This window comes from Syzygium oleosum, unplaced genomic scaffold (genome assembly GCF_021117445.2).
Source record: "Syzygium oleosum isolate NSW1041296 unplaced genomic scaffold, Sole_v2.1 Sole_v2.09, whole genome shotgun sequence".
NCBI classification, from domain to species: domain Eukaryota; kingdom Viridiplantae; phylum Streptophyta; class Magnoliopsida; order Myrtales; family Myrtaceae; genus Syzygium; species Syzygium oleosum.
The window spans coordinates 3,789,506-3,813,889 of NW_026607493.1; the positions used below are offsets into that span (position 1 = coordinate 3,789,506).

General features: G+C 40.6%; 3 protein-coding genes across 8 annotated transcripts; 2 read left to right on the plus strand and 1 right to left on the minus strand.

The window, feature by feature from the left end:
* Positions 1–725: 725 nt before the first annotated feature.
* LOC115673540 (uncharacterized protein C57A7.06) lies at positions 726–6,174 on the plus strand. The gene is made up of 11 exons (XM_030595745.2): positions 726–1,174; positions 1,531–1,678; positions 1,899–2,380; positions 3,058–3,279; positions 3,377–3,703; positions 4,006–4,359; positions 4,443–4,523; positions 4,611–4,694; positions 4,787–5,158; positions 5,375–5,506; positions 5,759–6,174. The coding sequence occupies exons 1-11, from the start codon at positions 818–820 to the stop codon at positions 5,912–5,914; spliced, it is 2,715 nt and encodes a 904-aa protein (XP_030451605.2). The 5' UTR covers positions 726–817; the 3' UTR covers positions 5,915–6,174.
* Positions 6,175–7,403: 1,229 nt separating this feature from the next.
* Positions 7,404–15,447, plus strand: LOC115673541 (gamma-tubulin complex component 4). Of its 3 annotated transcripts, none has more exons than XR_008817165.1 (17): positions 7,404–7,755; positions 8,241–8,532; positions 8,638–8,774; positions 9,142–9,240; positions 9,609–9,729; positions 10,223–10,495; positions 10,623–10,703; positions 10,772–10,855; positions 11,038–11,124; positions 11,219–11,274; positions 11,382–11,561; positions 11,695–11,920; positions 12,306–12,394; positions 13,807–13,960; positions 14,478–14,600; positions 14,682–14,892; positions 15,055–15,447. XR_008817165.1 is itself a non-coding variant. In XM_030595747.2 (16 exons), the coding sequence occupies exons 1-16, from the start codon at positions 7,586–7,588 to the stop codon at positions 14,748–14,750; spliced, it is 2,241 nt and encodes a 746-aa protein (XP_030451607.1). In that variant the 5' UTR covers positions 7,404–7,585; the 3' UTR covers positions 14,751–15,447. The 3 variants fall into 3 exon arrangements, 1 of the variants encoding a protein (XP_030451607.1); XR_008817166.1 differs by having other exon boundaries at positions 14,682–14,857; XM_030595747.2 differs by having other exon boundaries at positions 14,682–15,447.
* On the minus strand, positions 14,530–23,462 carry LOC115673543 (magnesium/proton exchanger). Of its 4 annotated transcripts, none has more exons than XR_008817168.1 (10): positions 22,289–23,462; positions 20,808–20,983; positions 20,402–20,520; positions 20,116–20,276; positions 19,309–19,409; positions 17,717–17,933; positions 17,467–17,596; positions 16,482–16,794; positions 16,231–16,347; positions 14,530–15,104 (listed from the first exon to the last, which is right to left on the minus strand). XR_008817168.1 is itself a non-coding variant. In XM_056314396.1 (9 exons), the coding sequence occupies exons 1-8, from the start codon at positions 22,680–22,682 to the stop codon at positions 16,497–16,499; spliced, it is 1,596 nt and encodes a 531-aa protein (XP_056170371.1). In that variant the 5' UTR covers positions 22,683–23,462; the 3' UTR covers positions 16,002–16,347; positions 16,482–16,496. The 4 variants fall into 4 exon arrangements, 2 of the variants coding, with proteins under 2 accessions (XP_056170371.1, XP_030451610.2); XR_008817167.1 differs by having other exon boundaries at positions 16,231–16,365; XM_056314396.1 differs by lacking the exon at positions 14,530–15,104 and having other exon boundaries at positions 16,002–16,347.
* Between the last annotated feature and the right edge of the window lie 922 nt (positions 23,463–24,384).

Sequence of the window (24,384 nt, forward strand, 5' to 3'; positions counted from 1 at the left end):
ACCTTCGTCTGCCAAAGCCTTTTTTTGTGCTTCATGTTCCTAAATGTAAGAGCCCCACGAGCATTTAGACACATGAAACGGTACATGTATTCAGGGTCTGGGCTGATTGCACAACTTCACCGGGACGAGAAAAATTGTGGAAGGCTCGTGATTTTGGGCGCTTCTACAGTGCAAGTTGATCTTTGGGATGCGCCCGCAGTTGCCCTTTCTCGATTCTCCCCTGCTGTCGGGATTTAGGAATTTTGCGCACATGCCTAGGACGGAAAAATATGGATAACTGCTTAAATTTGAGGATTGCGGTGTGCGACTGAGTGAGGGTTCCAACTGGGCGCGAAGATGATTATTATATGTGATGTCGCGTGATGTTGATTGTGCTATACTGCTATGTGACTAATTCGTAATGGGGATATGCATTACCTAATGTTCTTGCTAGAAAGAAACTCAGTGAGAAAAAAGCACAATCTTGTTAACGAGTATTTTAGGTGTTAATTTTTTTAAAATTGAAAAGAGATGGTTAATCTAACTAACTTATAATTAGTCCATTGAAAATCAAATCATTTTCTATAGCACCCTTTTATTAATTGCGAATTGCTATTAGGTTCCCTAAACAAGAGTCCTCTATGTGGAGGCCCGGCCCGAGCAATTCAGGCTCGACCGGTTCAACTCGCTCGCCTCGAGTCGGTCCGAAGCATAATTAAACCGACCCACCGGTCCAGTAAATCTGTATTCTGTAAGGGAGGGAGACGCCAATTCGCCGCCAAATCACTCGCACAGAGCAGGGCCGCCCCCCTTTCCGCCGCTCCGAAGCCTCTCCATCATGGTGGAGAAGAAGATGAAGAGCCGCGGCTCGGAGAGACCGAACAAGAAGCGCAAGCAGCAATCCATGTCCAAAACCCTGCCTAAGGACAAGAACCACAAGAAGAAGCAGCACATGGACAATAGGAAGAGGACCGGACCTCGCTTGCCGAACGCACTGAGGAAGGAGCTCGAGCGGCTGAACCCTAGCCGTCCGTCGGACAGCGAAGGCGAGGAGATCGATTCCGACGAGGCGGAGTTGGGCAACGGCCGCGACGTGTACGAGTACGAGGAGGAGGCGCCCCAGGAAGAGTCCGGGAGGAACCGCAGGTTCGATCCGGTGGACAATCTGGAGTACGAGTTGCCTGACGAGTTCGAGGTGATTGAAATTTGTTCGCTCTCGGTTTTCTTAGGAAGGAAGCGAATTGGCCATCCTTGAGTTGATGCAGTTCCTGCTTAGCTTTGTTGGTGCTGGGGTCAACTTGTTCTCCGTGATATGAACTGTTAGGGGTTCTGTTAGTTTGGAAATAAATTGGTCGTTCCTTTTGCTTTTTGTTGGTTTAGAAGCGAATTTAGTTGGCAATGCTTGGACCTTTGAGGAGTTTAGGGTTTACCTGAGGTTTTGGTTTGCTCTAGAACGTGATTTATTTGAGAGCTGACGTTGAAACTGTGCCGTCAGGTGTTTTGGTCATTGCTAAAGTAGGATTTCTCTCTTCAAACTTTTTCCTCCTGCAGGACGAGAATATTTCATCTGATGATGACGAGGATGTTGGCCGCAGTGATGGGGCAGATCCGTCCAATGCCGAGGCTGAAGATGAAGATGAAGGAAGGCACATCAGAATGTTGCAGGAGATCACTGGAATGCCAAGTGAGACATTTCAGGGTAATGGCTTTCCCTCTTCCTCTTACTTATTGGCAGTGAAGTGGATCTCCCATGACTGAAAATTTAAACGTCCATGGCCACGTGATTAGATGGTTACAATTATGGCATTTTCATGGCTTAGTCAATATGCTTGTACATTGTATACTCTTCAGTGTTGGATCTTCATTACTTAAAAGTTTAGCGACAATGGAGTTGATGTGCGGTGAATGTTATTTCTCAGGCAAGAAGAGGAAAAAGGGTGATCTTGTTGTGTCAGAGGCATATCCGGAGTCCGAGTTCAATCCTAGCCATGATGTGGGGGATGGTGATGGCCGCATTACCATTCAAGATCTTCTTGACCCTCTTCATGGAAAAGCTGGTTATAGCAAGCTTAGAAAGAGGACATCTCAGATGGAAAAAAAACCCATGTCTATTCAAGCTCCACTTCCCAAGCCATATAGAGAGAAGTTAGAGAGGAAGGTTGCATACGAACAGTCAAAGAAAGACATAACAAAGTGGGAACCTTTGGTAAAGAGGAACAGGGAGGCACCCACTGTATATTTTGATCAGGACGTAGACTTGGGGTTTTCAACTGTTGGGGCAATAGCTTCTGAATTTGAACCAAGAACTGAGTTTGAGAAAAAAATCGCTTCATTAGTTCATGACGACAAGGTTAAAGAAGCACACGAAAAAGATGGTGCCAGGCTTCTTGAATTAAACAAGGTATTGTTTTTATTAAGGTTTCCTATTTTGTTGTAATCTTGATTTTTAATTACTTTTGTCCCGCAGTTTGATTCCTGCAGTCCTTCCTATGATACATAATTTTCCACTGTATTTACAAGTCTTGGACTTGTGTGTTTTCTTCCAGAATGGCTGTTTGTTTGGCAAGTTGATGCCATCAAGGATCATTATGTAGTCTTCCGAAGGAGGCTTCTTGGGTAGCTAATCCCAATTTTTAATAAATGTAGACATTATTGGTAAATACTAGTTTTCTCCCAAACTAAGCTCCTAAAGAAACCATCATTAGATTCAGGAGAAAGGGGTGATAAGTTGTGGAAAGTTTCTGTATGCACTGTTCATTAGTAAACAATTCGGTTGTTAAAATGTTGTGGTGGTGGCGTTCCCCTCACCTAGAACTGAATAGATTGCTTCTATAACAGACTTATTTTTAGATGTAATTTTCCAGTCAGTAGGATGTCTGTGATTTGGTTTATGTATGTGCTTTCATATACCAATGGTCATGCTTGTAGGTATGCAGTTGCAGGATATGACAAACTCTCTATGCTTTCGATCTTTTACTTCTTAGATTGACTTTATTAGTTGCTTTCAAGTAGTGATTTATTCATTTGGTAAACATTGCATTGAATTGAAATTCTCTCTCCCAAAATATTGTTTTCCAGACATCAATTGAAGATGAAAAGGAACGAAGGGATCGTATCGCTAAAATGCGCAGCCTTCTTTTTCGCCATGAGATAAAGCAAAAGCATATAAAGAAGATTAAATCGAAAACTTATCATCGATTAATGAAGAAGGATAGACTGAAAGCTACTTCTTCACAAATTGAAATGGATCCAGAAGCTGCTAAAGAGCAGGCAATGAAGCAAGAGTTCAAACGGGCAGAGGTAATTTAATCACAAAACAAGCACAAAGAGATTCTTCCAAGTAAATTACAGAACTATCTGACTCATATGAGCTGCGACATCTGCTAATTTGGTACAGGAACGTATGACTTTAAAGCACAAAAACAGCTCAAAGTGGGCAAAGCGCATTTTGCAGCGTGGTTTGACTACCCAAGACGACGGTACTCGTGCAGCAATTGCAGAACAGCTTCACCAACATGCCTTGTTGACCAGGAAAATGAACTCCATGAAGGACAGTAGCAGTAGTGAGGAGAGTAGTGATGAGGACGATGATGATGAAAATTCTGCGGGCTCAGACCAAGATAAAGACTCCAATTTGTTGGCCAAAGCAAAGGAGAAGACACTCAAAGTATTCGAGGAAGATGACGAAATTCCCAACACTGGAGTCCTTTCTTTACCTTTTATGGTAATATCTTTGATTCAATCTTTTTTCTATTTGAAGAATAAGAAGCATGAACCTTTTCAGTTGCATGCAGAGAAGAGAAATCTAATAAATAGGTTATTTTTCTTAATGTCTCTTGAAGCGTGCAATTGTTATTAGCTTTCCATGCTAATACAAGATGCTGAGAGGAGTCTGATGCCCCTTTACATTATGGTTTCATGGTTTCAATGTGGAAATAGTTTTTCCCCAAATACCCAAGAGTGAAGCTCTTTGGATGTATGTTCTTGAGAGTAGTCTGATGCTCTTGAATAATCTTCATTGTTTAGGCACGCGGACTGAAGAAAAAAAGAGATGCAGCTGTAGAAGAAGCTAGACTTGCTCTTCAAGAGTATGAATCATCATCAAAGCAGATGGAGGATTCACAGGGAGTAGAAGATACTAAAGCAAATTCTGTGAAAGGTAGAATGGTATTTGGTGCAGTTAAGCAGCAGGCCCCCGGAGCAAACAAGGTTAGCAAATCAGAAAGAACTTATGATGATGGTGATAGCGAAGACGACATGGAGACCAGAGAACATATTGACGGTGGGAGCCACTCTGGGAATGACATGCAGAACGAAGTTCAAAATGGTTCTACTGTACTTCACCCTGATTCCGATACACATGATCATTCTGTCTTCAAGGTGGATTTGAACTTCTTTTTTTCTGCTTAAAGGTGCTCCTCTTTTCTGTATATCTGATGTGCTCCACAAATTCATATTTTCAGAGCTTTGATGATATTGTAAAGAACCCTGGTGCCAAGACAACATATGAAGTTGCTATATTTGCATCAGATGGATGGAGAAAGGTTATGTAGTAGTTGAAAAAATTTCAGTGAGCTATTCTTTGGAGTGGACCAAATTTCATGCTAACCCTTTTGGCGTGATACGTGCAGATGAAAGGCAGCAATAAAGTAGACTCTGCTATGGAAAAGAAGCAAGATTTATTGGAACCTGCTTCACAGAAGAAAGATTTGGAGGTTTGTGGAAGGGCCCTCACCCCCTCTCTACCTGCTCTCTCTCTCTCTCTCTCTCAAGACTAATGAATGAGCTTATGTAACTCTCTGTACAGGAAGCGAGTGGGGATAGTGATACTGAGAGTGAAGGACAGATGGTAGATGGAATATTATCTTCTGGCCCAACGCAATCGTATGAACTTCCTTCACAAGCGGAGCTTATTCGCCGTGCTTTTGCCGGGGATGATGTGGAAGAAGATTTTGAGAAAGACAAAATGGAGATTCTGAACGAGGAAAATCCTGAACCCGAGAAACCCATTTTACTTCCAGGTTGGGGCCAGTGGACCCATATCCAGCAAAAGAAAGGGTTGCCTTCTTGGATGTTGAGAGAACATGAAAATGCCAAGAAGAAGAGGGAAGATGCCCTTAAAAAGAGAAAGGATGCACATCTCAAGAACGTTATTATATCTGAAAAAGTAGATAAAAAGGTTAGTTTCTTTAGTGTTTGCCTCGTACTCATTTGTTTACTTCCAGATCATTTTCTTGTTTGCTATTACAACCAGCAGGCAGCAGCAGAATATGTGGCTTCATGTCAGAGGCATAGAATCTAACGGATGTATATAGTGTTATTATCTGGTTTTGAAATTCAGGGGTGCTTCATGTCAGACTCATGTAAGCGGATGTGTTCTTTGCTTGTTTGGCAGGCTGAGAAGCTACACACAAAATCATTGCCTTTTCCTTTCACCTCTAAGGACGTTTTTGAACAGAGTATTCGCATGCCCATCGGCCCTGAATTTAACCCAGCAACAACAATTGGAGCTCTGAATCGCCCTGAGGTATGTGTCCAGCTACCCCTCCCATACAGTTTATTTTCTTCGGAGAACTTTTCCTCTCTGTAACTGAGCAGTCGAGTTTAAGCCGAGTGAAAAGAGGACCGAATTTAATACGTAGTGTCGCAAGAAGGTTGACGTGCTCATTTAGTGGAATGGACTGGTTTCTCCTTATTTCCCACTGTGAACACACGCATGTAATGGGAACGTGCTTTTTTCTTTCCCTCTCACACAGTCAGTCGTTGACTGCATGTGCAGGTGGTGAAGAAATCAGGGACAATCATAAAGCCCATCAAGTTTGAGGAGGTGAATCCTCATGAAAAGGCAGAGTATGGGAATGAACAGAGGCATTCGAGCAAGAGGAAAAAAGCTGGCAAGAGCAATAACAAGAACATAGCTAAGGCAAAAAATTGATAGGAAATGCAGTTTAGTTTCTTCCTTAATGATTTTGATGATTATTTATTCACCCATTCTTGATGTAATTCCAGTTTTGAAAGCAGGAGAGGCTCAATGAAGCCTTTCCCAAGGGAAAGCTAAGTTTAGTTTTCCACTGAGAAGCGATAGTGACATTTTTTTTTATAGCCCTTGGGCATCCCCGTTTGTTCTGTATCTTATGATTTCTTACGTGGGCATAACGGCGAGCATCTTTTAAATTCTGCACTTCTATTTCGTTAGCAGGTATCTTCTAAAAGTGTCGCCATTAAATCCACTGTCCTCATGAGTAGAGATTGCGAGGTGTGGATGAAATTCATTTTTTAGCCAATTTTAATTAGACAAAGCAAAGAATAAATTCGGCAATAGAAAAAGAAAAGGCGCATATTGCTGGGGTCGGCAGAGGGAGGCTATCGCGATGGTGGTTGCTGCTGTTGGCGAGCCCTCTCCTCTCTAACTCCTTGTGATCTGTAGTTCTCCCTTCTTCGCTTTCTCTCTCTCTATGACCGTCTTGTGGTGGTCGTGGTCCTCTACACTCTAGCAAAGGTACAGCGACCATCTCTACACGGTCGGAGTGGCCGCAACCGCTAGTTAGTCCTCGACTAGCTTGGCATATCTTCACATTCCATTCTTACATCTGTTTACCCTTACGTTTTGTAAGTCTACAATTAACATCCCAACTTTGCATTTAACATTCTGTACCATTTAGGAATTTACTCAACTCCTCCTTTCTCGGCACCACATGTCGTGCCGTGGCCATAGTTGAGCTGCGGCCTATCGAGCTCTGCTGGCGTTGAACTCGAATTAGATCAATCAAGTTTGACCCAAAACTAAGTTGAGCTCCCTCAGTGTCAAAGCTGAACTCCAATCTATCGAGTTCAACTCTAAATCTGAGTCAATCTCAACTCGACGCAAACGGAGCTCGATCAAAATTTGGTGCCGGCCATAGTTAAGAAGAGAGAGACGCATACAACATAGTGAGAGAGAGACGTGCACAATGGGGCTCGGTCGGGATCGGTGGCGGCAATACGTTGGCTGGGATTGGTGGAGGGAGCCCGAGAGAGAGAGAGAGGGGAGAGAAAAAGAGAGCAAGGCGAGAGAGAGAGAGAGAGAGGGGGAAAAAGGTGGGAATGATTTGGGGTATGGACGGATTTAAAGATGGATTGGTTTTCTTGAATTTGTGGGTTTTGTTTTGAGATGTAAATTGTAGGTTTTTAAATTTCAGGATACAAATTGATATCGGAATTCGGGACACAAGTTGATATTGAGATAAAAAGTGGAAATAGTTTTTTGAAATTTTTTTTCATTTTTCTTTACGCAGTTTTCTTAATTCAGATTATCTTTTTTACAGTCAATCATCTAAAATCGGCGAGCGGGGCAATTTTTCCCCACTCGCCCTACTCTGCTCTTTGGTTGGGCTTCATGCATTCAAAAACACTGGGCTTCGTCTTCTTCTTCCTTCTGTCTTTTCCTCTCTGTCACTCTCTCTCTCTACACTCTCTCTTGATTCTGGACCGTGAGAAGGGAGCTTCGACGCCATGAGCTTCCGCAATTCTCTCTCATCAGGCAGCTTTCATCAGGCCATCGCTTCCCTCCTTCAACGCTCGCGGTCTCGCGCCGATCGCCGCTGAAGAAGAGAGGCGCGAGTAAACGATGTTGCACGAGCTCCTGCTCGCGCTCCTCGGCTGCACCGGAGATCTCATCGTCGACGAGCGAGAGCACCGGCGGTCCCTCGGGCTCCCTCTCTCTCCAGATGCTCCCATTTCGGACGAGCGCGCCTTCAAGCTCGCGCCCGATGTCTCCTTCATCGAGCCTAGCGAGAGGTACTTTGGCTCTGCTGTCCGTTTTTTGCTTTGAAGGAGCGGGACTGTGTTAGGGCATGCGATTTCTGAACACGAACCTCGCGATGTCTGTTGTGCTCCGCCTTTTAGGTTTCTTGTCTCGGTTTCTATGCGATCGCGTGTTGATTTCGCGGTAATAAGGTGCGAGTTCCTGCTGATGTCTCGCATGGAAAATTTAGGAAATGCTATGGTTTAGTGTGCCCGCGCATGAAAATGTCGTTGTTCAATGGCTATAGCGTTAAGGAATGTGGTCGCGAGTGGAGATTTTAGATTATGTCCCGAGCTGAGAAGGGAAGGTTACGGTGATGTAGACGGAAGGAGAATTTGTGTGATTCTGAAATGCTGCTTATGTACTTGATTTACTTCATGCGTGTCTGTGCTGATTTACTTAATGGAGCTTTGATCTTCATCAGTCCTCGCTAAGAACTGTTATGTCTGTCTTGGCGGCAAAAATTGTGATGTTGCAGGGATCTCATCGAGAGGCTCATCACACTAGGGTTCTATTATCGAGAGTTGGATAGGTTTGCCACGAAATCTCGAAATTTAAGCTGGATAAGGTCTCCAAACTTGTCTCCCTTGGAGAGAATTTCTGAGTTGTCAAAGAAGAAAGAAGAAAAACCGAGCGTTTACCGTAGGGCCATTGCTAATGGCATTGTTGAGATACTGTCAGTCTACAGGTCTGCTGTTCTGCACATTGAGCAGAAGTTATTGTCGGAATCTTTGCCCATTTTGGCCACTGTCACTCAAGGCCTCAACAAGGTTATATTGCTTGCTGAGCTTTGGGTCCGTGATATTAGTTTGTGTGATGCTTAAATCAACAAGAAAACTCTTAAACGTTTTCTGTATAATGGTTTCTCTTCCCAGTTTTATGTTCTCTTGCCACCCCTATACGAGCTCATACTTGAGATTGAACGGAATGATATTCGTGGAGGACAACTTCTAAACCTTTTACATAAGCGATGCCACTGTGGGGTACCTGAACTGCAGACATGCATTCAGAGGTACGTTTTCTGATGACTATGCGATGCATGATTTCTACTTGATATGTTTCTTGGTTGCATTTATATACAGCTTAGTGGATGGCCTTGCGACATTGCTGTAGATTTTTTGAAGGATGATGTGTTCCTTCCATTCTTGGGGAATTATTTGGATAAAAGTATTTGATAGTGGATTTGGTTCAAGGCTTGTAAACTTAATTTAGATATTCCTTAGGAATGCCGATAATGGTTAGGTGCTTGTTATATGACATACTCTATTTGCAATGTAGCAATCTCACCATCTAGTCGCATGGCCTCGTCCGCCGTTAATGAACTAAAGCTAATGGTGGCCTAAAAAGAAACTAAAGCTAATTGGCGCCTTTTGTTACAGGCTTCTGTGGCACGGACACCAAGTCATGTACAACCAACTTGCATCTTGGATGGTCTATGGCATCCTTCAAGACCAGTATGGAGAATTTTTTATCAGAAGGTACATACATGTACTGACTATTAACCGAGTTGCTTGGAAATGAACTTTTTTAGGTGGCCACCATTGTTAATGTTAAAGTTAATGGAAAACAATACTGGCTCAGATGGCCGATGGTTAAAGTGGATTTTTCTTTATATTGCTACCATGTCGTTTTGCCTGACTGACCTATCTAAACTGAATTGTGAGGTTTCGTATTATCATCACAATTTAACCAAGTTTCTGAGGGTACTCTGTTAGGGAAGACGATGTTGACAACTCAAGCGTAACTTGTGGAAGTATGACATAATTGTGCTCGGATATCCATTATGATGTGGAGCTTGTCTTTCATGGAATTCTAATTTATTTATTTATTTTATGTTGAATCACAGGCAGGAAGAGAGGGATGTAGATCATGGCTCAAGCCATGCAAATCTGTCCAGAAGATTGTCTCGTTTGTCAACTGATGATACTTCTTTGACGGATTGGCACCTGGGATTTCATATTTGTTTGGTATAGCATAATGATATTTTAGATGTTTGTATTGGTTGTTGTGGTTTTTATTCCTCATTCTGCTCAATGTAGAGTTTTTGATTTTCTTGAATATTCCTACCCCTTGGTGCTCATCAGTGAATCTCATATTCAAAAAGGGAAAAAAGAATAGAAATTAATATAGCTTTCTTTACTGAAGCGAGGCTTGCAAACTTGGATTGCTTTTTGGCAGATTGTTGTTGCTTTGAAGTTTGACATATGAGAAGCACAATTTTTCATATATAGCATCATGATTGGATTTTTTTCCTGTTAATTTCTAGTATCATCAATATTGTTTACTATTCTGGAGACTTGTTTCTTTCATTTATGCTTGCTTGCATTTTCTTTCCTCAGAGTCTTTGAAGTCGTCTTGCGATTCTCTTACTTTTGCTGTAATGTGACATAAGTTTTATGATTCCAACTTTTGGAACTTTCTGGCTCTGTTTCCTTTAATTTCTTTTATGTTATTTTGTAGGATATGCTTCCTGAGTATATCCATATGCGTGTCGCAGAATCAGTGTTATTTGCTGGTAAAGCAATCAGGGTTCTCCGTAATCCGAGTACATCCTTTCGGTTTCACGATGCTACAAGTCATCAACAAATGCAGAGAGGCCCTCAAAAAATTCAAGGGTCCGTTGGACGATTTCCCTTTCTGAAGGAGCCCCTTGTGGACTCAAAGCTCAGTGGAGAGGAATTATTTCCTCAGTCTGAGGCTGATAAGATTGAAACATTGCTTGGAGACCTAAAGGTCTGTACTGCCCATATTCTTTGTTGCCAAGACTCAAGAACAGCATTGGACTCCATGTTCTCTTATTGTTTAAATACAACTGTAGTATCTAAGCTACATTTACTTTTACTTGGATTGATGTTTATAGGAGTCATCTGAGTTTCACAAGAGATCATTTGAATGTGCCGTTGACTCCATTCGAGCAATTGCTGCCAGTCATCTTTGGCAGGTGATGGATGCTTATATCTTTACCCTGTATTTTTTCAAATTTCATTTCTCATTCTTCTTTTTCTTCAGCTCGTGGTCATTCGTGCTGACTTGAACGGCCATCTTAAGGCTTTAAAAGACTATTTTCTTTTAGCAAAGGGAGATTTCTTCCAGGTATGGAATAGGGGTAACTTATATATTTGTGGATATTTTCTCTGATGTTGAACTGAATCTATATGTTTGTTCTGTGGAGTCATTTGTAGTTAAGTTAAACTTGCAGTTATACTTTTCTTACACTGTGTGGAGTCCTTTGGCCATTGAGTTGTTTGATTAAGTAGCTGATAACTTTTTTCCAGTGTTTTCTTGAGGAAAGTCGGCAACTGATGCGCTTGCCACCACGTCAGTCAACTGCTGAAGCTGATCTTATGGTTCCCTTCCAGCTGGTAAGCTGTAGCTTTCACATATTCTGAATTTATGTCATTTTGTAATAGAATTTTTAGGCACGACAGTTTATTTGTCTCCAATTTCCTCCTTCAGGCTGCGCTAAAGACGATCGGTGAGGAAGACAAGTACTACTCTAGAGTGACCTTGCGGTTGGTGCTTATGTTGACTTTCTGCATGGTTACATTTGAGACTGAATCTGTAAATTTACCTTTTAAGGCATGTTGGTAATGGCACACTAAATTTTGTGATGTGTTAGGATGCCTTCATTTGGGATTCCAGTCAAATCTTCCCAAGTAGATTTAATGAAGGGAAAACTTAATGCTGCTCCTCCAAATGTGTCCTCAGAGATGTCCCTTGATGGATGGGATGGTATTTACCTTGATTATTCTGTTGATTGGCCCCTCGAATTGTTCTTTACTCAAGAAGTTCTCTCTAAGTAAGATTCCTTTCCAGTAGTTCTTTATGTTGATTTACTGGGAGAAGGGCACTCTGAACAAGAGTAGCACCTTTTTGGAAAGGAATTAGCATGCTAAACAATTGACTGTGTTTTGACATCAAGAATTTTCCAGGTACTGCAAGGTCTTCCAGTATTTGCTACGGCTAAAGCGAACGCAAATGGAGTTGGATAAATCATGGGCATCTATGATGCATCAAGATCATGTAGAATTTTCCAAACATGCTAATGATAGTGTAAACAGCTCAATGCCTCAGAAACGACGTCAATACCTCAAACCTGCCTGGCGGGTTAGAGAGCACATGGCATTCTTGACCAGGAATCTTCAGTTTTATATCCAGGTTTGTAAGTTTCCTACCATATTCTATTGGAAGAAAAGCAGCACGGAGTGCTGTGTCCACTGAAAGAAAGATGGAAGAAAATAGGGGGGGAAATCATGAAAAGATAGGGCAGCTTAAGTAAGGGAGAAGAAGAAACAATGGGGGAAGTTTTGTAAAAGTTGGGCTATTGAAGGTCTAAAGCATGGATTGGACCTATTTATTAATTGCATTCAGTAATCAGTATAAGCTTCGGAAGGTTGGAGTATAGACTTTAAAGTAATCTCCGTAGTTTCATCCGAACATGTGTATCTTTACCATATCTTTCTGTACTGTAGAAGTCAACAGATCTTTTTACTTGTCTTCATCCGTAAAGTACGCTACTCTTAACGTATGAATCTCCTTGCAGGTGGATGTGATAGAATCTCAGTGGAATGTCTTACAAGCACGCATCCAAAATTCTAATGACTTCACTGAACTTGTAGGGTACCATCAAGAGTAAGTAAAATAATTTTATTGGCTTATGATTTATTGATTGCTTAAAGATAATACGCAAAACATGAGTTGAATGATTTTTGGATTATAAAAGTTTTAATAGCATAATGGTAGCATGTATAACATCAACAACTATATGGAAAATTTGTGATTGAATTATATGTTGTTTCGATACATATGCGAACAAAATATTATCTCCAGGATGCACCATCTGGTATCTTCAAAGTCAAGGCACGAGACGAAAAATGAAATTACCTGTCATTTTGATATATAAACTTGCATAACGAGTGTGGAGAAATGCAATATCCAACGAACTCCCCCTTTCTGGGGAGCCAACTTTGTGGATGGATTATAGAGATGGCTGTGGAAGAATATAATGGCGGTGTCCATTCTTGGGATCTTTTATTGATGGCAGAAATTATCTTATGAGGGCTACCAGAATAAACTATTTCACCACAGGATACGCTCTTTCACTAGTGATCTGCGGTTCCAAATGCATATTCCAGTCATATGTTCTTTCACATGATATATTCTTCATGTTATATTTTGTAGTAGAAAATCTTCTTAAACACAAGTAAATTTGTTTTGACATGCTACTTTGTGTCTTGGCTATGTTTTAAGCATAATGAACTATCTACCTAATCTCAAATGATCATGTCTTATTGGTACTGCATGCTCGAAAGAATCTTCCTCTATCCTACCACATTTTGATAGGGGAAGTTTCTCGTTTCCCCTTTTGTTCCACATACCGAAGCTTACCACGCTCGATGTACTGAAATGTTCTGGGGATAATGTTTTGCTGTGGTATGACCAGTTTCAATTATGGGGAAAGTATGTGATTAGGGAAGCTTTATTTTTACTTGTCTTGTTAGATGCTGATCTGTATGAATGTTCAACTTAAGAAAAGCATAAAAAAGAGTAAACTCATTTTGATATGAAGTAAACTCTCTCCGACATTAAATATAAGCGGGCTCCATTTCTGATTCTTAAAAACCATGGATTAATTTTTTATGCAATTCATCTCATACAACTGCCTTTCTTCTGAAGTTTGGTGGGAGGATTCCTGTGGAATAACTATTTTCTCCGAGCATCATCTCATCATTTGACATTTATAGCTAATCTTTCCTTGATGCATTCCTTTTCGGAGTAGCTTGGATTGGCTTCATTCAATTCATTCCACACAATTGCCTCTCTGCTTAGTTCAAGTTTCTAGTTGGACAATTATGGTTCCTAACCATCAATGTTGCACTTCAGACGTTCATGTTGTTGCGCTGCAGACATTCTTGTCTTTGCGCACTTCCTTGTCAGATCGCACTCCCTTAGCCCTTAGTTCTCATGTTTTGTAGTGGATCATTGTTGCTCTGATTGTTTATGCTTGCATCATGAGGCTTACATCTCCGTTCCATCACACGCAGGTACTTATCAGCCTTGATTTCTCAGTCTTTCTTAGATATTGGTTCAGTGTCAAGGATACTGGATAGCATAATGAAACTTTGCCTACAGTTTTGCTGGACCGTCGAGAATCAAGAGGGTTTTGCAAATACAGCCGAACTGGAACAAATTACAGAGGTATTTTATAAGTTCATTTTCATTAGTTAGGTCCGTGTTTGTCCACGATCTAGATGATGGACTTTTTTTTTTTTTGGTCAGAAAGATGATTGACTTACAGCTTCACAATCGAGTGACAAAATGATCAATAGTCCAACCTTTGACTGCTCTGTCAAAGATCTGTTTCATGCATTGAGAATCGTTACTTGTTAAAGCCATAATGTATTATAACAGAAATAGATCGGGGCCTTGATATAACTTTATTCTCATCTTGGCAGAGGAGACTGAACCTTAATGGCGACAATATTAGGAGTAGCACATCAATGAAGAAAATACTGCATGTTGAGTCTAGCATTCTATTGTCGTTCTTTTCGTCAGCAACGTGTGAAAGTTCTAGCCTTGCTATGCTTTCCTCTGGACTAGCTGTGTAACATGTATTGGCCAATATACCTTTTAACAAGCATAAAAAATATCATTGTGGCTGGTCTCTTTAAGCACTCATCCTCTATTATAACCTCACCTCTTTTATGTGTTCCAGGAATTTAACAAGAAATCCAACTCCTTGTATACTATATTGCGTAGCAGTAGGCTTGCTGGAAGTCAACGGGCTCCATTTCTCAGGCGTTTTCTTTTACGGCTGAATTTCAATTCCTTCTTTGAGGTAATATTTTCATGAGAAACACCCAATAGTTTTGGGCCTAGGATGTTCACAGGAGCTATAACTACTTCCCTTCATTGACAGGCGACTGCAAAAGGTGTGCTGAATATAGTCAGATCGCATCCCGCCCTTCCTGTTCTGAACCAACCGTAGATCTCGGTTGGCTTTAAGCTCAGGCTTCTACTCCGGTTATCCTCCAGCCTTGATTTTGTTTTTCCCGAGACGTTTTGCTTCATATTATCTCAAGTGATGCTGAGGCAGTGAGTGAATTCCAGTCGCTGCTCTCTCAACTCAAGTACGAACTGGATGCCTTAGTTTGCTAACTGGACAACGCTTGTTGGATGGGGAATGCCCGATATGTCCCACGAGCAATCCCAGTTAAATGTGGCATTTGTAGATTGGCTGGAGATCATGAAATGTCTGCAACTACTGACGGCCTTGGATCATCCTTTTACAGGTCAATCTGGAGTCGCTTCTTTCTTTCTCTGTGGGTGCACAAACTCACAGCTGCACGGATGAATGCGCTTCATGGTTAAGTCTGGTTGTTGACTCGAATCTGCTTTTCACCCTATCATCGCCGCTAAATGATTCAGAGCATGGGCAATGAGATCGACAGGGTTTTTCGAGGTCACTTGGATCTGTAATGCTCTGTTTCTAGGTAATGAAATAGTGGTTTTGCCTGTAATTTATTTGCATATCTGGGTTTGTGAAGCTTGGATTTATGGTGTGTAAAGTAATGTAGGGGAATTTTTTGAAGGATGCTTTGCGATGAGTTCAAAAGGGTCTTATAGTTTCTCGGAAACATGATATGATAAATCTGTGGCCTGAGCGATTTTGGCTTTGTCCATTTTTTCTTGTGTATATATTACAAATTTTGTGTGCATGATGTGGCTTTGTGATTAGACTTGTCAAAATGGGTCATAAACTCATTTCTTAATCCATATTTGCCATATTTGACAGGCTGAGTCGTTATATGAGTTAATTATATTCAGTAAATGGGTTTAAAATGATAAAATCTAAAATAATATGGATTTTAAATAAATTCATAACTTACTTAAACACAACCTATCTCTATGACTTTTTCTTTACTTTCTCGTTCTTACTTGATTTCGCACTTGTTCACTCCACACTCTCACCTCAATTTTAGTGCAAGTTTTCCTATATTTGGTTAAATATAAAATTATTATGGTAATATAAGTTAGGTTGGGTATGAGTTATTAGATTTGTATTACATAAAAATGAATCAAAACGAGTTAATTAGGTTAAAGTGGGTTGAACCATTTTCAACTCGACCTAAATCACAAAGAAAGTGCGCGTGTTTAAATGTGCAAGTGTTATACCATTAATCTCACAATATACATTTTTTTTTTAGGCTAGGAGCAATTAAAAAGTATGCTGATGACATTATGTACTCAAGACTTTGTATTCAACGAGCATTGGATTCTCTCGATACATGAAATTTCGGAAAAAAAAGAAGAAAAAGTTGAATGTGTCTGTGCTCTTAATGCTCGGTCATGTAAAGATATTTCTAATAAATCTATCAGCATATGCTTCTTCTCCATCAAATGTAGCTCACTCCATGCCTATTCGGTACATCTCTATATAAGAAATCTGACTTGAGCACCGAGAGTACCTGCGATAGGAGAAGGCTTTTGAGGATCTGCCTCAACAATGGAAGCGTCCATGTCCGAGGCCCGGGGCAAACCACCTGATGGTAAGGGGTTATGAGGGCCAGAATGAAATCCAAGGTCTATGCTCCAACAAATACCTTCCAAAGTGGGTATATGAAGTTGTCCAAAAAAAAAAAAGAGGGTATAAGAAGCAAAAAAAAAGAATAAAGAAGGAAAAAAAAAACAAAGAGTGATGATAATATAGGAAACCAACCGGAATAAATCCTTCCTATATGATGCCAGAAACTTTGAGAGAGGAAAGCACCACAAAGATGACCCAGAGCAACATGAAGTAAATACTGGTTAGCCAAGCCCAAGGCTTTGGCCCTCCCAATTCCGCACCCAACGTGAGACGCCGAAGCACGAGAACTGATATACACCCCACAGACGTACAAAAGAACACGAGCAATGAGAAGCTAAGTCCGGCTGCATTCTGGATTCTCAAAGGTTCCCGATACACGATGAAGTTGTATGCGGTGTCAATTAGCCATGGGACGCCTATGCCCACATATATGTTCACTGAATTACTACAAAACACAGCAAGAAAAAGAAAATGGTCAGTTCAAAGTTTTCAGTAAACTCGTGGTAGTGCTGTATCATTTCTTTTAAAAAACCAGATGAACTACGTGGATATGGTGCTGCAAGCTCAATAAAGAAGCCACAAAACATGGCCTTAACACATCAGACAAGGCTGACACCAGATGAAGAGTATTAATTGTTCAGTGCTCCTTGTTGAATAATCTTTCATTTCATGAGTAGCTATGAGAGAGACAGTCAAAGAAAGTGTAACTAAACTTGTTTGCATATTTCCAAGTAAAATTTTCACATGGAAACTAGAGAAAAGAAGTAAGGACTAAGGAAAGAAGTGCCCCTGTATTTAAAGGAAATGTTTTGTTAGCAATGATATTATGGATTTAATAATCAGATCAGGTGAGTTTCTTCCAATCAGCAGAATTGCAGCTTCTACACGCAGCACTGTCTCACAAATACCCCAAAATTACTGGTTGCTAACCATACGAAATGAATATTTCAGTTGCGATTGGCTACAGGAAATTTTCCAAATCCCAATCTCACAGGCGGCAGAGGGACGGCTTTCAGATAAAAGTCAAACTGACAACTATATGGTTCGAGAAAAACAACATTTATAATCGTGCACACGGGTGAATGCGAATGAGGCAACGTTATTTAATTAAGTAAACCTGCAAGTGATGTTTGCAATGGCAGAATCAGCTGTTGTCTGCCTTTCAGCAGCAATCTTACTAGCAACTAAGTCTGGCCATGACGTTCCAGTAGCCAGCGCTGTAAATGCTATGACATAAGCATTTATCCCTGCACAAACACTAAGAATGTAAATGACTACCTTAGACAATTTGTGGCTGACCTCAAATTGCCACCCTTTTTAAATCGAAACAAAGATTGGTAACACTAACAGTAGCAAAATTTAGGTACCTGTCACGCAGCTAATTAGATCTGTGAGTTTGGTCACCACATAAGCTATTCCACTGATAAAGGTTAAAGAGCAAATGAAAGCAATCCAGCCATGAGCAATTTGGCAAGGAGGAACTAAAGCAAACATGAGCCTCCAAGGTGCAAGAAGTGACTGCCACAACATTCGCAAAGCCCGCACATATATGCTGTCAGACTTCTTCGTCTCAGCGCTCTCCAACTGTTTAAAAAACGAGGGAGACTCAAAAAATAAAAACGCAGGAGATCGAAAAAGGACGAGGATATCATTGTCAGACAATGTTAATATAAATCATGAAGTTCCTCCAACACTGAATCATTTAATTTCATTGCTGATTACAACTAAATTATACAAACTGCATAAAAATTTGTGAAGCTTTAGTGCATCTTTTCATGGAGACATCAAGCCTGGCCAAGAGAAGACAAAAGAAAAAAATTGAAAGATAGATGACAACCAAGAACTTATGTTCGGGACCTAGCATGTAAACGAAATAATAATGACTCCCACTTTTTGTCATGTTTGCATGCCTAAAACAAAAAGAGAATAGGCATTCCCCGCAAATCAAAGGAACTGGGCCAATGCCCATTACAATAAGGTTCTTCTTCATTTACTTTAAATAGGAAAAACTACAGAACCATCCTCAAGTTTCCCCAGTTACACTTTGCATCCCCCAGTTTCAAAACCAATACTAAACACCCTCAAGTTTCAAAATCCAACTTTTTGCACCCTGAAATTTTGAAAGGACCACACTTTGCGCCGTTCATTTTCAATGGTTTAACTCCAAGGTAAAAAGGATTCATTTTTCAAAACCTTAGGGAGTGAAGTGTACATTCTAATGCACGCTGTAGAACAAGAAAATGTTGGGATAGTTTATGTTATTTTCACTGAGCATGCAACCTGTAGCATAAGAGAAATTGAGATTGCTTATGTAATTTTCCTTCAAGGATAATTTTGACTCTCTACTAGAGTTTGAATAGCCGAACCAAAATTAAAGATGCTATCTCTACGCGGAAAAGAGGAAAGTTGTGTGCAATTCACTCATTCTATTTTGACTTGATTGTAATCCTTCGTACTACTTTCCTTCAACGAGAATGCCATCAACTGATACCCATGTTACGCCATTTCATAAGTTCAAATAGATGTAGTTCTAACCACAAGAAAGCAGAGGATAGATCAAGCGAACCATATTAGGGAGCCAAAAAGTAAAACAACTCAAAAAAGTGTCTGCCATATCAAATGAATGATTGATCTTGCAAGTTGCAAGAACAGAAACACAATATGTACATGAAGAAGCATGCATATGAAATTCGAAATGAATAAAAACAAAGAAAGAAAAAGGAAAGATGGGTGACGTTATTAACCCTCCAAGTAATGACTTTTTCCTTGAAAGTCGGACTTTTTAAAACAAGCAGTTCCTCAACATGATCAGTGGCGTCATTCGCGCTTTAAAGAGAGACATACAAAGCTGAGCATTCCATTAAAATGTTGTCATCCAATTAGATGAGAAAAATTTGAAGGTTGCCCTTCATTTCTAGGTGGGTAGTCCAAAAGAACTAATTTAGATAGCATAACTTACCATCAGCGCATCAACAAACTGTTCCTTCCAAAGTGAAAGCACATGATGTTCATCAGAGGTTTCGGCTAAATCACTGCCAGGTACATGGTGATAAATTGGACCTAAAAGAATGATCCTCCTTAAATTAAAAGGTTCATGTAAAATCAGAGTAGAAGCTGAACAAGTGGAATAAAGAAGCCTACCAAAAGCATGCGGAACTACCAGAACTCATATAAATAATGTTACTCTAAGCATACAAATATTTGTTTTTTTTTTTTTTTTTTTTTTTTTTTTTTTTGTAAGGTATATATTACTTTCAAATCACCAAATACAAAGGAAAGCAAGAGACTAACCAAGTTCCAAAGGGACTATACAAATCCAAGGGACTATACAAATATTTGTTACTTGGTGTAAAAACTTATAAACATTATTTGTGGCAAGCCAGGTCATTTACCACATGCACAGTATAAATGTGACACGCACCTATTAGATCCCATGCGCTAAATGTAAATGTAACTAAGAGCAGCTGGACAGAGAATAAAATCTAAAAGGGAAAAATATGGTGCTGCCGACCAGAAAATAGATGTCAACTATTTACACAACACAACGAATCAAATTAACAATAGCTACAGCATGTCACATTTTTGCTCACATGGACATGGAAGCAGTGTCTATACGTCTGTGCCACTAGCAAAAGAACTTATCAGCCAAGCAGGGAGAAACAGTAAGTGAAGAATGTGGTTGTTTAGCATGTCATGTGCTGCATAACTACCAATAAAGCAAATAAGTGCAGGAAAGATCTGCACAACAGCAACTTCAGAGATTGACCTGTTCCACTTCCAGAATGGATGGAAAAGATGTCCACAATACTCCTTTCATTATTTTCACCAATTAGAATTATCTCGGAGTGCTCATCATCAACATTGTCCGCATGTTTATTTGAAGTAGCCTCTTCTGGCACCCAGTCCTCTGGCCTCTCGCCCCTTGCTCTTTGGACAGGGAGAAAAGGCATTGTCAATATGAAACATTATGAGACGGTCAACTCAATTAACAGATATAATCTGATGAATCCTTAGTTCAAACAAAAGGTATCAGGGAGATTATATAGACATACAAAGGAAGATATAAGTAGGACCAGCGCTTGTCTTGAGCATATGCATGTACCAGTAGTAACCCGAACTGCAGCACAGTCAAAAGTGCCTCCCAAAGTGTGACAATGTCAGGAGTCCAAACCTGCATCGATGTCAAACATCCCTGAGTAACAGGTTTGGCAGCTAATGGCTCCTTTAACAAGTTAAAGCAATTTCTCTGATAACTGCATCAGATTACAAAGCTCGATGATCTTATTAGTCAATATAACCATCTATGGCCGGAATTTTTCACTAGTTTCTTTGAAAAAACAGAATGTCACTTGGAAACACTTTATCACATCTGTAAAAGAAAGAAGCAAGTCGAGAGAAACTCTAATGTTATCGCGTCCTGTCAGAAAGCTCAATCATTTAAGTTTTCAGCAATATTACCTTCAAAATTATGTACAGCCAAAAATAAGCCCAGAAAGACCAAAAGAGCTCCACTACCCAAACGCCAAGATCTGATATCTTCTTCAATTCACCAGCTTTAGGAACCAAGACACAGACAGCATGAATAGGAAATAGGTCAAATGCAGCAGAGCCTACAAGCGTTCCAGGACCCAAATCTAGGATAAAAAGATTCTGCAAAACGTTAGCAAAGCAAAATTTATCTGTTTGCTCGCACAAAATTAAGCATGAACCAATGTAAACTATAGATCAAGCATTGAGGCTGGGAAGATTATAGCAGAAGCTATAAAAATCAGATCAGTATAATGTCCACAAGAGTTGAAGGAGAGGGAAGAGTTCCAGGACCATGTTCAAAATGAGCATAAAACAGTATATCTTTGTGGAGTGTGTCATTTACTGTAAATAAATATATAATTCGACAAAGATATCACAAGGAGCAACACTTAGATTGAAATTCTAAAACAAAATCATCCACCGTCTTCAGAAAATAGGCCAAATAACAAAGAAAAGCACAGCCTTTTATTACTATGACATGTTTAACATGGCCTTTCAAACTTACCAAAAAAAATGCACAATATCTGGTCTATTTGACAAAAATAGCAGATGTTACTATTCCATCCATAGCCAAATGGTTTGGATCTTTATCTGAAAGGTCCTACTCTGAAGAAAATACTGGATATCTTTTTAGAGAGAGAGAGAGAGAGAGAGAGAGAGAGAGAGAGAGAGAGAGAATTTTTTTACACTTGTTTAGAGAAAATAATGTGATTTCACTGTTGAGGAGACGCCATGAAATCAATATTAAGATGAAAGTGAACTGCATTTAGGGGTTTGCGAATGTATTGCTACTAGCCATTACTAGTTGTCAACGCAGTAATAGTTAGGTGAACTGACATGAGCACAAGATAACACCTAGAATGGATGGAATACTTGTCACAATAGTAAAAGGTTATGTATTTTTTCGGTACATTTGAGAGGCCGTGTTAATTTGTAGCGCATATGCTTTGCTTTTTATACCTTTGAGAGGTCGAGTTAAATTTATCACAGTGGTGAAAGGCTGTCTTTTTTGTGGTATTTGGCCCAGAAAAGATCACAGAGTCTTCTACACAATAACCAGCATTTTTGGGTCAACATTTCTTCAATAAAACTTCCCAAACCATTTTAGAGATAGATCGATTCCCTAAATCCAAAAAAACTAGAATATATTAAAGCTAGCCGCACTCGGTTTTGTTTGAGCAAAGAGTATCTCGCAAAATTACAAGGAATTTAACACAAAAAGTCGCAGCCTTGAGCATAAATGATATTGGCAAAGTAAGATTTCATTACTACAGAATGACAAATCAGAGATGCTTTTGTTAATAAACTTGCTTCCATTTCCCGTGATAATGATACAATCAGTAAATTTTAGAAGTTGTCCAGGTAAATGACACTCTTAGACATAACAAGTACGGGAGTCCAAGGCTTACCTCCAGCATAGACGTCCCCCAGGTTTCTTAGAGCATCAATAGTAGCTAAAGATATTTGAGGGAAGCTAGTTCCAAAAGCCAGTAGAGTAATGTCTGCAATAGTGTAATTCCACACCTTTTCTTGTCTAACCACCTTTGAATTCGTATGGGGATCTATCTCTACCACCTCACGTGTCTGCTTCACAACATTCTCCATAGAACGGAAAAACCTTGCGGTGATAGCTGATAATCCAATAAAGCAGTAAGCAAGACCGAGGAAATAGATGAAGGCTCGGAAGGCATCTCCAAGGGCTGTTTCACCAGGAAAAAGCAAGTAGCTCTCACATACTTCCTGGCCCAAAATGCCGGAAACGCGGAGTGTGCTATCACTCGGTGGCTTATGAACTGAGGTCATATTTATCAAGCCCAAGGCACAGTTCAACAATGTGGATGCATATGTCAAAGTTCACATTACCTGCATCACCGTTGATCAACATAAACCCAACTGCACTAGGCATCGGAGCAAAAGAGCGCAAGCTTAAAAACCAGTTTTAACAAAGCATATCCCACTCAAATAGAAAGAGGACAATCATATGTATATTCAGCTATATATTCCTATTAAAACCTCAGCCTTACGTGCACAGTGAACAATCTAATTCCCTCGGTCTAATCGACAAATTCAATTCACGATAACCGCAGATAAAGCATAACAATGAATTTATTAAGGGGATCCTAATATCTGTAATTTGATATACTTCTAGGAACATTTAAAGACAAGGGATGCCCTCAATTCCATTAGAAAGAGGATAGTTCCACCACTGCAGTTATTTCCATCACCTACTCTGCGTCTCATCGAAATGAGAGAGAGAGAGAGAGAGAGAGAGAGAGAGAGAGAGGGGGGGCGAGATAGATTTGAATCTCGTCATGATTCTCGCTCGCACACCTCCCAAGTTCACACGGTCGACCCTACTTCTTCCGCCAACAAGCTCCCCCAAACTTAAACTATCGTACGCAGAGCATGAGACTAAGCTCCCAGAGAACGCAACTCCGAGCGTATGATCGATCGCTACTAGCCATTGACAGTGCACAGATAGGCCGGCCCCACGGCAATTTGACCGCAAGGTAACTATCGCACGTCGCCATAACAGAGAACGAAAAGCGGCGGATGTTCAAAAGCAGGAGATCGCATTGCGACGACCGGTTACCAAATCGGGGATTGACCGAGGCAAAAGGAAAATCCAAATACAACGACCGCGAACCGAAAGGAGCAACGGATAGAGGAATGCGACGACGTCCGAATCGAACGCCCCGAAACCTCTCGGCGTCGAACACACACAAAAAAAAACAAAACACCGATCGACGCGCGAACGCTCGCATACGACGGCGACGACGCGGATGCGAACCGCAAGGAGAAGAGAAGAGAAGTGATCGGTGGATGCACGAGCGATGAGCCGAACTTACACGAGGGAAATCTCCGCCGGGTGAACCGCCGTGAGAGGAGGCGGCGACGAGACCCTGCGGCGAAACGTAAGACGGTGGGGGACGTGCGCATGGAGGAGGCGAGCATACGTGGCTCCGGCGTGAATGGTGATTAGTAGATTACTGGCAACTGGCAAGGGGCGCCATTTCCCCCTTTTTTTCTTTTTTATTTAATTATGTTTGTTTTTGCTGCCTCGATTTAATTTGGAAAACTCTGACCGCCAACAATTAAGTTTAAAAAGAGTGGGGTCCACACATATGACCGGAACTCGAGCACGTTTTGCATCTTTTTCAGGTCGCTCACGACCCGAACCCCTCCACCGTCGCCCGTTCCGTGTTGGCAGCTGTTATAGCCGAGAAGACGTTCCAGTGGCGCCAGGTCAGGAGCCGACGTGTTCCTTCCGTCCATTTATAAGCTGACACGTGGCTATGGCGTGGAATTAAAATATGATGTGGAAATCGAGTGACATTAGAGCGCCGGATTTGGGACGTGAAAAAAAGAGAGGATTTCTCTAGGTATTATAAATGGTCCATTAATTTTGGTTCAATATATAATATCATCTCTAAATTTTTAATTTGTATAGTGTGGTCTCCAAATTTTGGCCCAATATGCAATATCGTCCCTAGACTTTTAATAT